Source organism: Euprymna scolopes, chromosome 39 (genome assembly GCF_053919585.1).
Source record: "Euprymna scolopes isolate OS-2025 chromosome 39, ASM5391958v1, whole genome shotgun sequence".
NCBI classification, from domain to species: Eukaryota; Metazoa; Mollusca; class Cephalopoda; order Sepiida; family Sepiolidae; genus Euprymna; species Euprymna scolopes.
The window spans coordinates 3610974-3627217 of record NC_136520.1 but is presented as its reverse complement, the minus strand read 5'-3'; the positions used below and the strand labels follow the sequence as shown (position 1 = coordinate 3627217).

Genomic DNA, 16244 nt, shown 5'->3' with positions numbered 1-16244 from the left:
TCTTTTCTTTCTTTTTTCTTTTTTATTTTTTCTTTTATTTATTTTATTATTTTTTTCTTTTCTTTTTAATTTTTTTATTTTTTCATTTATTTTTTCTTATTTTTTATTTTTTCTTATTTTTTATTTTTATTTTTTCTTTTTTTCTTTTTTCTTTTTTTTCTTTTTTTCTTTTTTCTATTTTTCTTTTTTTCTTTATTTTTTCTTTTTTCTTTTTTCTTCTTTTTTTTTTCTTTTCTTTTTTCTTTTCTTTTTTCTTTTTTTTCTTTGATTCTTTGATTCTTTCATTTTTTCTTTCGTTTTTTCTTTTTCTTTTTCTTTCATTCTCTTTACTTTCATGCTCTTTACTTTCTTTCGTCTTTACTTTCTTTCGTCTTTACTTTCTTTCGTCTTTACTTTCTTTCGTCTTTACTTTCTCTCGTCTTTACTTTCTCTCGTCTTTACTTTCTCTCGTCTTTACTTTCTCTCGTCTTTACTTTCTCTCGTCTTTACTTTCTCTCGTCTTTACTTTCTCTCGTCTTTACTTTCTCTCGTCTTTACTTTCTCTCGTCTTTACTTTCTCTCGTCTTTACTTTCTCTCGTCTTTACTTTCTCTCGTCTTTCTTTTCTTTTTTCAAGTTGGATGTAAACACTCGATACGGAACTCCCAACTTTCTTGATATTATATTTACATGTTAGTTCGAGAAAATAAGGTGTTTTTGTTAAAAAAAAAAATGATAGTGCAATACTACGACTGCCTCCCCCACTCCATCAGTGTTACGAAGCGATTCATAAAAAAAGGGAAAATTTCTTAAAGTGTCAGAAGTAAAAAAAAAATAAAAATAAACAAATAAAAAAAATAACTATGATGGGAAATGGTTCCTCAGCAGAACAAAATATAGAAAGCGATATTAGTAAAAAGATTTTTTGAAAGTTTAAATTTTAAATGTCAGAAGTATAAAAAAACAAAAAAAAAAACTAAGTCCTAACAATGATAGGAAATGGTTCGTCAGCGTAACAAAGTATAGGAAGTGAGATAAAAAAAAATCTTTTGAAATCTCAAGACAGGAAGACACCTGGTGGTCAGTTTTTGAATTGCAAACTGATAGAACAAGTCTAGAAGGATTCGTATTTGGATTCTTTGGACTCTACTTTTTTCTTTTTTCCCTTTGTAAAAGCTGAATGCTCCCAACTCTCTTGATATTAATGCGATACTATGAATGATCCCCCTTTCCCCAGAGTGTTAGGAAGTGATTTATAAAAACACGCAGAAGTAAAAAAAAAAAAAAAAAAAAAAAAAAAAAATTAAAATCCTAACAATGGTCAGAAATGGTTCATCAGTATAGGAAGCGAAATTCATAAAGATCTTTTGAATTCTCAGGAAGACGCCTAACCCTTGGTGGTCAGCTTTTGAATGGCCATCTGAGTGTGGCTGACAGAACAAGTACGAAGGATTTATATTATTTGGATTCTTCGGACTACTGTTAACTTGAGTGTTATTTGCACAACGTTTTTGTTGATGTAACCGACGACCTTCTTCAGGTGTATCTTGTGAAACTCGGGGAATCGAACGGAACCATTTATTTAATCCATGAGGGTATTAAAATTAATACTAGAATTGTCTACAAGGACTCATGGCGTAGTAGATAGAGTACTTGGTGGAATTCAGTGGTAAAAGTTATATTCTGGGAGATTGCTGGTGCTACCAGGTCAGGCTGTCTGAAGATATTGGCTTCCTCAGACGAAATGCAGCTAACATTGATGCTTTTTGTTTTTCTACTTCCTTTTGCAAAACTTAACAACCACCCACCTTTTCCCCCCCTTCCCATTACCCCTTTCTCTTTCTGTCTCCTCCCACTTCCTGATTTGTTTCCTAACTTAAAATGTACAAAACATTAATACTGTAACCCTTTTCTCTCTCCCATTTTCTATTTTTTTTTTTTAGTTATTTTTTTTTTTTAATTTTTTTTTTTTTTTTAATATTTCATTTTTTTGTTCATTTTTTTTTAAATTTTCATTTCTTTCATTTGTTCTTTCATTTTCTTTTTTCTTAATTTTCATTTTTCTTTTTTACTTTTTCTATTTTTATTTTAATTACTTTTAATTAAAAATTTTTTTATTTTTTCTTTATTTTATTTTATTTATTTATTTTTTTTTTTCACATATACAAATTATCTTTTTCAGAGTTTGTGCCTTGCATAGATAAAATGTTTCAGGAGAATGTGGTCATTGGCAGTGGATGGACTGCACAGGAATCTCACAGGTTCGTTCTGACCCTTTTCTTCTCAGTCGATACATGTATTTGTCGTCGCTGTTGAATCACAAGTTTTGATGTAAAACGAAAATCCCAAACAATTGAAAAAAGGAATATTTGGTGCTGATCCAGAATTCTCCCGCTATCAAAAATAAAAGCAAAATATGAATTTATGATGGAAAGAAAATATTCTATTCCAAAAATCATGTAGAATTTTCATAATTTTAGTTTTTTTAATATTGGTTACTCTTGACATGCATGGAATATTTATTTTAAAGCAAATTTTTGGCAAAAAATATTCCAAGAACTTTCCGTGTTTTGAATATTTCTATATTTCCTTCTGAATAAACATTGTGCTTTCATGCTGAAACCTATTTTAGCAAAGATGCTTTCGAGACAGGAACCAAGATTGTTTTTATATATATTTTCTTTATTCGCTCCCAGGCATTACACAACAACGGAACTGGATTAAATGACTATCTTTGGCTTGTGATTTTTCTCTGCATCCGTTTGGAAACCATCTCCCCCTCTGCTTAACCCATCTTGTCTCTTTGGCGTCTCGAAAATCAACTCACTAAAATTAACTCGGCTTATTCAAACGGAACCCTTGACACATGACTTCTGGACCCCATTCGCATAATTTTGCGTGCAACTTGATCAGTCACATAGTTTGATACATGTTACAACATGACCCTTTGACACTTTCTGCACCTGCACACTCGCTCGCTCAACTTATTGTTTCCCCACGATTCAATCTGTTATTTATTCCACTGGATAGAGAGATAGACGATTAGATAGAGAGATAGACGATTAGATAGATAACTGAATAAATGCTTTCTACCCAGTGTTTACATAACCCGACAACATCAACTGCACCAGCAAGGTTTACACTGCCTTCTGTCGACTTCGATTGCTGGTCTCGAAAAGAAATCAGGCTGAACACCAAAGTCAGGATCGACCAGGCCCTTGTCCGTGCCATTCTCTTTTATAGCTGCGAGACTTGGCTTATTTAGGCAGGTGACCTACGCAAATTGGAGGGAGATTATCCGACCATCTCTGCATACCCATGAAGTAATTGACCCAGCACCACCACCACCACCAAGCTTGAAGAAATGTTGTGGTGGCCGATTCAAAACCTGGCTCTGGACGATTAAATTCTGTTCCAGAACCCAAATTTTGTTACATGTTTAACAACGTAACAATTTCTTTATATTTTTCTGCCTATCTTTTAATTTTGTTTTAAGAATAAATGATAGCCATATAAAATTATGCAGTGCAAGTTCAACCAGAATAAAAAAAAAAACAAAAAAAAAAGCAATACAGAAATTCTTCATAATATACAAATCCGTCCTAGAAAAAAAAAAAAAAAAAAAAAAAAAATGGGGGGGGGTTTAGAAAATCATTAACATTAAATCTTTAACATTACAAGGCTGGTCTTGTAAGTTTGAATTATTGTGGACTTATCTGCTTGTTTTATTCAAAATGACAACACAAGATGGTTCCTTTTGCTTACTCATAAAATTTTAGTTTCTTGGTTAAAAATCAAACTGATCAATTTATGTGATTTTTGAAATACAAGGTTTTCATTCCATGATGTGTGTGCATATATATATATATATATATATATATATATATATATATAAATAAATATAAAAGCGAAAATGTATGTTTGTATGTGTGTTCGCTTTTTCTGTATGTCTACAAAAGGCTTTTTTCAGAGAAGCGGTCGCTTGCCTAACAACTTAAAACTTTTTATATCACATAAATCGTAATATCTCACAGTTAACAACGAACCTCGCCTGTCTATTTAATTTGCTCGACTTTGGAAAGATAAGTATTCAACATTTGTCGCTCGTCGCATGTGGGTTAGTCTTTTTCCTATAACATCTGGGGAAGCGTTCCCGCAGTAAATGAAATACTATCCCGCAGTCAAACTTGACCTCATTAAGTCATTAAAACGGGCACCTGCTAAATCCAAGTAATTAAATAAATTCAAACGTGTTTCCGTTAGCATCTCGCGGTGGGGCAATGGTTAATGTCGCAAGTTTTTTGGGGTTTTTTTTCACAATTTAATTTACAACTTTGCCTCAAGGGTTTCGGTTCGATCCTCATACTTACCTACCAAAATATTTTTTTTTTTTTTTAACCTCCCCACCCTTGGAGTTTCCACACACACCTCCAAACACCCGGGCAACGCCGGGTAGCCCTCGCTAGTATATATATATATATATATATTTCAAAGATTTTCTTTTATTTAAAAAATTTTTTTTTGTATTGTTTTTTGTTTATATATGTTGATTTCTCTAGAAGAATCAATCATAATGAAACATTTATATTTTTTTTCTCAGGCCTCTTGCGTACAGCACGCTTGCTGATCTAATTCATCATGTCCGACAGAATTTACCCCTCAATGACCTCTCTTTGGCGGTGAATGTTTTTGCCAAGAATGTTCATGATGAATCGTTGCCGAGTAGTATCCAAACGATGTCGTGCAAATTACTCCTTAATCTTGTTGAATGCATTCGGACCAAGAGTGATCAAGAAAGTGGCAATGTGAGTAGACACAACAGATTTCCTATTCTTTTTCTATTTGGTTTAGTTTGCCTACACTCTAAGTAATATATATATATATATATATATATATATATATATATATATATATATAATGAGCAAATAGTTAATAAAATATGTTAAAAAACACTTTGAAATGAGTTAAAAACATATTTAATCTGAAAAGGAAACACTAGATAAATGGATAGTCCTTAATCCGCGGAGTTTCGAAGAAATACTTTCCTTCTCATCAGAGAGTAGGAATTAGCAAAATGCAGGATCGGATTTTGCATGCAGAAGTATTTGATGAAACAACAAGTAAGTCAAAAATCTTACTTGATAACAAAAAAATGAAGCAGAGGGAATATGGTGTAGAAAAAGGTGATTACACGTGAATGGATAGTCTGGTGGAAGATAAAAAATCTAGTGATGGTAAAATCCAAATGTAAATCTTCAAGAAAGTTAAAAGAATTTCCATTACATCTGGCTGGGATAATTTTATAAATATTAATTCTTTAATATTTATAATATACTTTAATTTTACCATCTTGAATCATTTTGGTAAATTTAATTGTAATTTTTATTTTTTATATAGATATACATATATATATATATATATATATATATATATATATATGTTTTTTTTTTTTTTTTTTTTTATTAATTTCATTTTCACACCAAACAAGGCACAGCGTTACTATCTACCATCAGGGACATGTTGCAGGGATATTATGAAGGGAGTTGAACAGCAAGATGTCTGTTCCCATTACACTTGAACTTCTGCATGTTAGTACTGTTGAGGAAACAGGAACCCTGAAGAGAATTCCAGAGTCTAGCAGTTCTGGGGAAGAAACTATTAGAGTAGAAGGCTTTTTTGCATCTAGGGATCTCTACTGTGTAGGGGTGGGACGCTGTAAATGTATGTAATGTTTGTGTATGTATATATATGTGTGTGTGTGTGTGTCGGGTTGACAAGCAAGTTCTTTTGATTTTTAACTTTTAAACTCAGATGAACATATCACGATTCAAAAAAAAATTGATCAAAATAAGCAGCATAAGAATCATTTTTTGCCAAACAAGTGTATTCATGCATTGAAACATTTGAAAATATTTTTTTTTTTTTTTTTTTCAGGGACGTGAATTGTTCATGCGTATGCTAGAAGTTTTTGTGTTGAAATTTTTGACCATTTCAAAATCTCAGTTACCACAAATTTTACAAAAATGGTAAGCTGTCTCCTTTTTCTTTTTTCCCTTTTTCTTTTTTCCCTTTTCCTTTTTTCCCTTTTTCTTTTTTCCCTTTTCCTTTTTTCCCTTTTCCTTTTTTCCCTTTTCCTTTTTTCCCTTTTCCTCCACCTCTTTACTCCTCCTCCACCTCTTCTTTACTCCTCCTCCACCTCTTCTTTACTCCTCCTCCTCCACCTCTTCTTTACTCCTCCTCCTCCACCTCTTCTTTACTCCTCCTCCTCCACCTCTTCTTTACTCCTCCACTTTTTTTCTGCCTCTCCTTTTCTTTTCACTCCCCTCCCTCCTTTTTCACTTTTTTCTTTTCTCCCCCAACTCTTTTTCTCTCCCTTTCCCCATGTTTTCTCCATGGCTGTCTTCCCCTATATAGCTGTACCAATATCTTTATTTTTCATCAAAATGAATTTCTTTTAAATGATAAACTGTTTACAATGTTATCATTTTCTCTGCAGTTTTTTATAAAAAAATAATGGTGTAACTCTTCTTTACTCCTCCTCCAACTCTTCTTTACTCCTCCTCCAACTCTTCTTTACTCCTCCTCCAACTCTTCTTTACTCCTCCTCCAACTCTTCTTTACTCCTCCTCCAACTCTTCTTTACTCCTCCTCCACCTCTTCTTTACTCCTCCTCCACCTCTTCTTTACTCCTCCTCCACCTCTTCTTTACTCCTCCTCCACCTCTTCTTTACTCCTCCTCCACCTCTTCTTTACTCCTCCTCCACCTCTTCTTTACTCCTCCTCCACCTCTTCTTTACTCCTCCTCCACCTCTTCTTTACTCCTCCTCCACCTCTTCTTTACTCCTCCTCCACCTCTTCTTTACTCCTCCTCCACCTCTTCTTTACTCCTCCTCCACCTCTTCTTTACTCCTCCTCCACCTCTTCTTTACTCCTCCTCCACCTCTTCTTTACTCCTCCTCCACCTCTTCTTTACTCCTCCTCCACCTCTTCTTTACTCCTCCTCCACCTCTTCTTTACTCCTCCTCCACCTCTTCTTTACTCCTCCTCCACCTCTTCTTTACTCCTCCTCCACCTCTTCTTTACTCCTCCTCCACCTCTTCTTTACTCCTCCTCCACCTCTTCTTTACTCCTCCTCCACCTCTTCTTTACTCCTCCTCCACCTCTTCTTTACTCCTCCACTTTTTTTCTGCCTCTCCTTTTCTTTTCACTCCCCTTCCTACTTTTTCACTTTTTTCTTTTCTCCCCCCAACTCTTTTTCTCTCCCCTTTCCCCATGTTTTCTCCATGGCTGTCTTCCCCTATATAGCTGTACCAATATCTTTATTTTTCATCACGATGAATTTCTTTTAAATGATAAACTCTTTACAATTTTATCATTTTCTCTGCAGTTTTTTATAAAAAAATAATGGTGTAACGTGTTACTGCATTTTTACATCAAACGTTTTTCTTTTCACTTGTTCCACATAATTTTGTTATTGTAACAAGAGAATGCAGTTATCTCCCCTTGTCTATCATTTAAGTAAAACTTGTAATTTTTGAAGAAAACTAATTTTCTATTTTATCATTTTATTGTAATTTTTGGATATTTTACTAATTTCAACATGGCAATTAAGTAAACACAATCGGTTTTAGGTGTAATTCAATATTGCAATTTTCGTTTTTATTCTGAAGGTGCCTTGAAAAATTACTTTTACTGTAGAAAAATAAAATTACTTTTTGGAATTTGATTTAAAAAAAATTTTTTTATTATAAAGCCGACCAAGTAATCAGGCTACAAATGATAAAACTCCAGATGTCAAACAAGAATCGACAGCAGATGCAAAAACATTGCTGTTGGATAATCGAGATAAAGATGAAAAGGTAAGTTTTTTTCTCCCTCCTCCCTCCCATCCATCAATAGGCCATACTCACTTAACCCACTCATATTTCCTAAAAAAAAGAAAGTCAACCCATCTGTATACCTTGTTAAACACCACTAACAATCAAACACATATTAATTGAATATACTGATTTTGTAACAGTAAGAAATCGATTCTACAAAGAAAACAATATTAAAGAGTTATTTGATAAAAACAATCCCCACACCATACTCTCATATCTGAAAAAAAAGATGTAAAAAGAACCCTTTATACAACGGTCCTGGATATGACCTAAAACTATATCCGATGGTGAGGCCCCACCTTGCAGCTTTGGGGAGGGTGGAGCCACCCTTTAATTGCCATTGCTCTCAGGTCCACTCTGACCCGGAGTGTTAATACCTGTTAGGGTCTCAACTATGGGTTAAATAGAATCCGACTTAAACAAATATACTCCATTAAAAATTGTTCCTCAAAATAACTAGATTCGGCATTAAATAACCTGAAAAAGGTTGATATGCTGTAAAACAAAAACAACCAACCAACATTTTGTTTTCTAAATAAAACAACTTCTTTGAATTTGTATCGTAAGACATTTTTAGTCGTTACAGTTTCAACTTGATAATAAAAAATGTTAGATACTTTGTAACTTGTGTTTAATTTTTTTTTAATGATTATTCTGTTTTTATTTTTAAAACCATTTCAAATTTTTTTTTTTTTTTTTTTTTTTTTTTTTTGTCCAGCATACTCGATTTGGTGTGACTGCAACTCAGTACAATACGTATTCAGTGACTGATTGCCGTGGATTAGTAAAGACGCTTGTTTGCGGAGTGAAGACGATAACCTGGGGTCTCATTGCCTGCAAAGGTGGACCTGAACTACAGCTGGTACAGAACAAGCAGTTTCTGCCAAAAGAAATTTTGGTTTTCATCCGGCTTGTTCGCTATGCCCTACAATCGTTGGATATTTATACAGTCAATGTTTCTCCGTCAGGACAAGCTATAGTTAGACCAGCCGTGTAAGTAATTTGTTGGCCTTTTAAAGCAAATTTTGTGTGTGTGTTTGTGTATATAAATTTTTTTTGTGTATTTATGTATATAAATTTTTTGTGTGTGTTTATGTATATAAATTTTTTTTGTGTATTTATGTATATAAATTTTTTGTGTGTGTTTATGTATATAATTTTTTTGTGTGTGTTTATGTATATAAAATTTTTGTGTGTGTTTATGTATATAAAATTTTTGTGTATTTATGTATATAAATTTTTTGTGTGTTTATATAAATTTTTTTTGTGTATTTATGTATATAAAGGACATTCCTAAGTAATGCCTCCGATATTTTATTCCACCTGAATGCATGAGAGGGGGACGGGGGACTGCAAATTGCATTGTTATAACTAAACTTGGGCATTCATGACCTGAAGGTTTCCTCTCTCTGTTACAGATATTGTACCTATTTACAATGCCTCCCCACGGGGCAGTTAGACACCAGGGTCATTTTTTAACGTGGAGAAAGGATACAAAAATAAAAAATTATCTCAGTCGTGAAGGTTTCTCCTCCACTGAAAGAGAACGGGAAATATGGAAGTGCCGCATCTGAAGAACAGATACTACGCTTTGATCACTGAGAATGCTGGTGACTATGTAGAAAAATAAATTCTAGCTTAAAAAAAGGTATTATTTGGATTCATCGGACGACTGTTCTCATGAGTGTGATTTTCACAATGTTTTGGTTGATGTAACCTCCGACCTTCTTCGGGTGTATCTTGTCGAACTTGGGAATGTTTCTATCGAACTCGGTAATTAGGGCAGAATATACTCAATAAATCAATACTCAATAAATCCAAAAACAATCAAACCTCCCAAAAGAAACCTCAGTCTTCAGTGCTGAAATACATGCTCTAATCCTAGCTCTCAAACTCACCTCCGATAACAAAAAAAAAAACAAATTTATAATCCTTTCAGACTCCCAATCTACTCTAAAAGCGATTTAAATAAAAATAAAAAGATGGACAACCCCCTAATCGCAAAATTACTCCAAAAATTAACTGAACTAAACAGTAAAAAAAATCATTTTCTGCTGGATACCGAGCCATTCCGGTATTAAAGGTAATGAATTAGCAGATTCAGCAGCAAAAAATGCCTTCATCTCCCAATCGATGCAAATTTTAATGTGACTTTTGGTTATTCTTTAAATGCAAGAAAATCCTTAGAGGCTGTCGTTATGAGATAATTGAGGAGATGAAAGAGACTGACGAGTCATTGACATGTTCTCACAAGAGAAATTGTTGGAATGATACAAGTGTGTTGCGGCCGGAGGAGATTACTTTGAAGGAAAATAGTTTCATTTGTGTACTATCAGTAAAAGTGCCCATACAAAAAAGTCTGGAAATTTATTTAAGGCGTTTCGTATTTGAAGATAAAGCGTAAAGTTACATAGGGGCTTTATCACACTATCGGGTCAGACTGAGAGGAATAAGGGAGAAACCTCTTTAAGCCATGGCATTTTCAAGATAAATGCTTCTTGTCAGAAAAGGAGAAAAAAGCTGGCATTATACAAAAGTAAAGGTAAAAAGGCAACAAAATAGTCTCGGAGTTGAGTATATTTGCTGATGACACCACGCTCTATAACAGGCACGAAGGGAAAACAAATGAATACATATCTAAGGAAATGGCAAAAACTCTAGAGGAAGACCTTCAATCTGTAGTGGAATGGGGACAAAAATGGATGGTCACATTCAATGCTGCCAAGAATAAGCTTGTTTCCTTCAATAATTACAAGAAACCTTCGCAACCACCAATAGCTATGACTAAAGATACATTATCTGAAAGTAATTCTTACAAGCGCCTCGGCCTAACGTTCACAGGAAACATGAGTTGGAACATGTACATTGAGAGCATTGCCACAGCCGCTGCGAGGAAGGTGGGCTCTCTCTACCATGCTAGAAAGTTACTTACACCTGAAAGTAGCCTGTATCTCTACAAAGCCACCATTCGCCCATGTATGGAGTATTGTCATATTTGGGCTGGTGCATCTGCTACTAGTCTCTCGCACTTGAACAGTGTCCAAAAGAGTCGCCAACCTGATAGATCCTGAACTGTCATCCGAGCTTCAACCACTGTCTCATCGACAAAATGTTGCATCCCTCTGCCTGTTTTACAAGTATTTTAATGGTGAATGCTCTGACGAACTGCAAACCCTTAGATATAAATACTCACAACAAGCCCAACAAGCAGCCAAGTACACAGTAGAAATCCCTAGATGTAAGAAAGCCTTCTACTCCAGTAGTTTCTTCCCCAGAACTGCTAGACTTTGGAATTTCCTTCCGGTTTCCTACTTCCCCAACTGTACTGACATGCAGAAGTTCAAGTGTAATGTGTAATGTCTTGCTGCTCATCTCCCTACATAGTATCCCTGCAACTACTGTCCCCGATAGTAGCCGCCTACATCAAAATCATACTGTGCCTTGTTTGGGGTGAAAATGGAATTAAAAAAATAAAATAAACATTGAGATTAGAAATGGAAAAAAAATTATTTTATAGGGGGGAAGTTATAAGATAAGAGAGAAGGGACAAATTAGAAAAATAAATTCTAAAAGAATATACAAAACAGTATGTAAGAAAATGCAATACTAAAAATAAATTTTCTAAAACCTTAAAAGATTTTTTAAGAAATTTCTAAAATTCATTTATATTCATCTGATATAAATCTCCCGTGTCCGTTAAAATGTATATATGTACGTTTGCCTAAAACTTGACAAATGTGACTGATTTTCGCAAGATCAGTATCGTTTTGAAGCTTGACGTCTTGGATGACAAATATCGAAAACTTGGCCGAAAACATTAATTCCTTCACCCTCAGCTGGACAGTTTTCTACAAGGACGGGTTGATTTTTTGCGCGCCAGTTTTGGGAGTCATCGTATCGGTCGGATTGACATTGCCTAATTTTAACGTTCCGAATTTCTGATCGCGTCATGGAGTAGCTGTATGACGTCGGATTTTCTTTCACTTTCTTTTCCATCTTTGCCTCACGGGTTCAAGCCTGCCTGTTTACTGCCACTATTTTTTTTTTTTTTTTTTTTTATAACACACACCTGCAAACACTTGGGCAATGCCAGGTACCCAGGCTAGTAATATATGTATAATTCATGATATATATATATATAATTTATTTTTTATTTTATATCTTTTTAGAGGTCAGAGTGTAAGGACAAAGGAAGAAAAGGAAGTGTTAGAACATTTTGCTGGTGTCGTAAGTAAATTCTCTGATTTTTTTGTCATTCGTATTCTCATCTGCATCTTTGTCTGTTTGAATAAAACTCGAAAATTAAAATTCTCGTCTAAAATATAACGGTGAATAAGTAGTTATTGAAAAAAAAACTCAAACGGAAATGCCTGTTTGGCCTGTCAGGAAAGAAACTAGAAAATAAAATCGAGTTTGTAGACGAATCATTTGGATAAATCCAAAAAAACGTTCAGTACGCAAAGTTATGATGCCGGAAGTGAACTCGGTTTAGCTAAATATGGAATGGAATTTACTAAGCATGAAACGAAATACGAAACCATATGGAACTACTTGTTTTATCATGAAACAAAAAGCAAACAAACTTTTAATTTTATATTTTTATCATCGTTTTTTTTTTTTTTAATATTTAAAATATATTCACATGGGAATATTTTATTTCAAAAAAATAATTTAAACTTTCATGGTTTACATTTCTATAAATAATTTTTAAATACTTAAAATATATTCATATCAAAATGATTAAAAATTGTCACAAATTTTATCATTTTGTCGTAAATAATCTTTAAATATAAAAGCAAAAAATGTGTATGTGTGTTTGTATGTCTTGCAAAAACTTTCGTCACGGATTTTCATGAGATGGGTATCATTTTAAACTTCCAACCTTCGCCCGACAAATATCGGAAAATTGGCCAAAAACATTAATTCCTTCACCCTAAAATCATCAGTTTTGTACAGGGAGGGGTCAGCAAAAACCGTCCTCTCATGACAAGTTCTCTTCTACGCATGCGCAAATGACGTCATAACATGATTTAGTTTAAATTTAAAAAAAATAACGATCCAATTTCGTTGACGTCTTAGCTCAGTTGCGTAACGCGCGGCCTCATTATCTAAAGGTTTTGAGTTTGAATCGGGGTGTGAGATTTTTTTTTTCCTGATTTTTAAAAATTTTAATATTGAAACAGGGTTATTTAAGCCATTGTTTATTTATTTATTTTTTTTTTTTCAGATTTTTTAAAGAAGTTTTAACGTTCGTTTTTCTGTTTTCTTTTTCCATCACATTCTCGTTTTCTTTTTGTTTTCCCCATTTTTACATTTAACATCATTCGTTTGCCTTACGTTTTTTATTTTTTTTATTTTTTAAAGTCCTAACTTTTTAAATATTTACTTCACTTATGTTATGATTAACATCCCCGCCCAAGCACACACACTTCTTTTCATCCCCTCTTTTCGATTGACTAGCCTTAATTTAAGCCTTCGCCACTTCCAGTTTGGCGATGGATGCAACAGCAAAGATGTCACGTTTTTTTTCATGTTTTTTTCCTCATTCGCAGTATGGGTTCAAACCTGCTTGCCTACTACCACTTTTTTTTTTTTTCTCTTTTCTTTTTTCTCAGCATGCACCTACAAACACCCGGCACCCAGGCTAGTTTATTTATTATATAAAAGGCAAAATGTGTGTGTGTTTGTATGTCTCTCAAAAACTTTCGACACACAACAGATCCTCATAAGATCGGTATCATTTTCAAGCTCAATCCTTTGGACGACAAGTATTGAAAAATTGTCCAAAAACATTAATTCCTTCACCCTCTACTGGGCACTTTTGTACAAGTAGGGGTCGGTTTTTTTTGGTCGACATTTTGCAAGTCATTGTCTTTGTTGGTTTGATTATGCTTAACTTCAACGCTCTCGACTTTTGGTTGCGCCATGGAGACATCAGCTAAGACGTTGATTTTAATTTCATTGTCGCTTACGTTTCTGAATTTTCGATAAGGATTGTTTTGATTCTTTGGACTATTGTTCTCATCTTGAGTGTAATTTTCACATTGCGGTCAATGTAATATCAGATTTTCTTCAGGTGTATCTTGTCAAACTTGCAAACCCATGGCATAGAAGTACTTGTTAAAATTTAGTTACACTCTTCTGGAGGTTGAAGGTTCAATCCTCAGTGTGGGCGATACTCAAATACAGTCGTGAATTACTTAGGATTTCTACTCTGTCATGGTTGACAGAATGAGGACATGCTATCCCCATGAATTAAGAAAAATGGTTTCAGCTGAAATCCCATGCAGAGATCAGAATTTGATAAAAACATTCCCGAGTTCGACAAGATGCACTTGAAGAATGTTAGAGGCTTACATGAAGTAAATAAAGGGTTCATTCAAAATTCCATCCAAATTACTGAGTTTGACAAGATACATCTGAAGAAGGTCAGAGGTTAGAAACCTCCAAATAATCCGGATGGTCTTTATTTTTCTCATATGGAATCTAAATGAAGCAAGTTGTGATGTATGTTTCTCCTTCATCTGGGTATTTTTCTATAACATTTTTTAAAAAATGATTGTTATACTTTTAATTTTATTTTCTATCGCAGCCTAGATGGCTTGTAAAATTCTGTCAGCCATGTGAAATCAAATGGTCTGTAGTGATGCAAAGTATTTTGAAATGAACTTCGAAACGGTTTTAGTGAGTTAAAAATAGATTTGTCGGAAATTAAATACGAGTTAACCAATTGATGACAGTTGTTGTGGTTTCGTTTAATTTTATTTCTTTTTCAGTTGTTAAACTTATGACATTAAAACTTTTCATCAAGACAAGAAATGGTGTTGAATATTGACCAGGCAATGCTGAAATTGGTGCTGGTCGACGATTATAATTATTCAAGCCAAAAAGTTTTATCAGCTAAAATGTTTTAGAATAATCAAAATATTTATTTACGTTTAACATTTACCAGCAACGTTAAAAATGTTATAACAATTTAACTCCCATGCCAGGAGACACTCACAGTAAAACATATCCTAGTTGGGTGTGATGACCTCGCCCCAACTAGAAAATTATATTATACAGAAAGCAATATGGAGGACCTTTTTGAAAAGGTCAACTCAACAAATATTCTAGCATACCTAAGGAAAGTAAATTTATATAAGAAAATTTAAGGAAATTTAAAGTCACCCAAATATACACATCCATGTATAAATACAACATTTAATGTCTTAGTTCAATTTTATAAAAAAAGGGAGGAAAAGTCCCCCCACCCCCAATAAAAAATAGTTAAAAAAAAAAGGACTCTGGCATTAAATGACCACATAGGTTGATATGCCGTAAAACCAATCAATCAAAACAATTTAACAACTTTCGAAATAATGACACATAAAAAAAAAATCAGGTGATTATCTTAGTGACGTATGCTAATAACGTCGTTTAGAAGAGGTGATGGTCTTTTTGAGATTTGCGGAAATTAGTTAGTCGGGAGAGGGACAGGCGTCTTCAGATCGTGGTGGCTCAGTGTAAAGGGTGTCAGAATCAGCGTTGCAACTTCCCAAAAGGGGGCAAAATACTCTGGAATAAAGAGTTGCAAAAAATAAAACGCAACGTTTAGTTTCTTGGAGAGAATTTCCATTGCAGTTTCCCATCATCCCATGTTGCGAGCCTGTCATTGTTTTATCGTTATTTCCATGGCAAGTGCTCGTCTGAGCTCAAATCTGTCCCCCCCCCTCACTCGCCAATCTTTCATGAAAAACACCTGTCTATCTGAAACCACTGTCAATAATTTTCCCCACTCTTTATCTGTGCCTAAATCAAAATGTACATTCCATGAACAAAGCTTTTTAGAACTGCACGCTTGTGGGAACTCTCTTCCATTTGCCTGCTTCCCAGCTGACTACAATTTGGTGGTTTTCAAGTCCAACGTAAACAAATTCTTGATGAGCCGTCCCCTTAAATAATTTAAAAAAAAAACTGAAAAACTATGCAGATCTATAGATCAGATTTTCCTGCGATTTTCTTTTTTCTCTCCACTTTTCATAACTGCAAAATTGCCAAATTATTTTGGTTTGAACTTTTTTTTTTTTTTTTCAGTTTACAATGATGAACCCACAGACATTCAAAGAAATTTTTTCGATTACGATTGAAGTAAGTTTTATTTTTGATTTTATTTTTTTTTAATAAATATTCCTATTTTCTCCTCTTAGAAATGATATGAAGCAATTTTTTTTAATAAACGTTTCTATTTTTCCCCCTCAGAAATGATATTAAACAAATCTGTTTTTAATAAACATTTCTAAGTTTGTTTTTTGTTGGGTTTTTTTTTCCCCCCTGAGAAATGACATTAATCAATTATTTTCAATTCAATAATAAATATTTCTATCCCTCCCCCCACCAGAGAAAT

General features: G+C 33.8%; 1 protein-coding gene across 1 annotated transcript in view; it reads left to right on the top strand.

Moving 5' to 3' along the window:
• Positions 1 to 16244, top strand: part of LOC145263613 (transformation/transcription domain-associated protein-like) — a 334985-nt gene that overhangs the window by 65005 nt on the left and 253736 nt on the right. The window contains exons 11-17 of the mRNA XM_080120456.1: positions 2161 to 2239; positions 4579 to 4783; positions 5913 to 6004; positions 7732 to 7837; positions 8577 to 8851; positions 12028 to 12085; positions 15935 to 15988. Coding sequence (XP_079976582.1) covers positions 2161 to 2239; positions 4579 to 4783; positions 5913 to 6004; positions 7732 to 7837; positions 8577 to 8851; positions 12028 to 12085; positions 15935 to 15988 — 869 coding nt within the window. The remainder of the gene's footprint in view (positions 1 to 2160; positions 2240 to 4578; positions 4784 to 5912; positions 6005 to 7731; positions 7838 to 8576; positions 8852 to 12027; positions 12086 to 15934; positions 15989 to 16244) is intronic.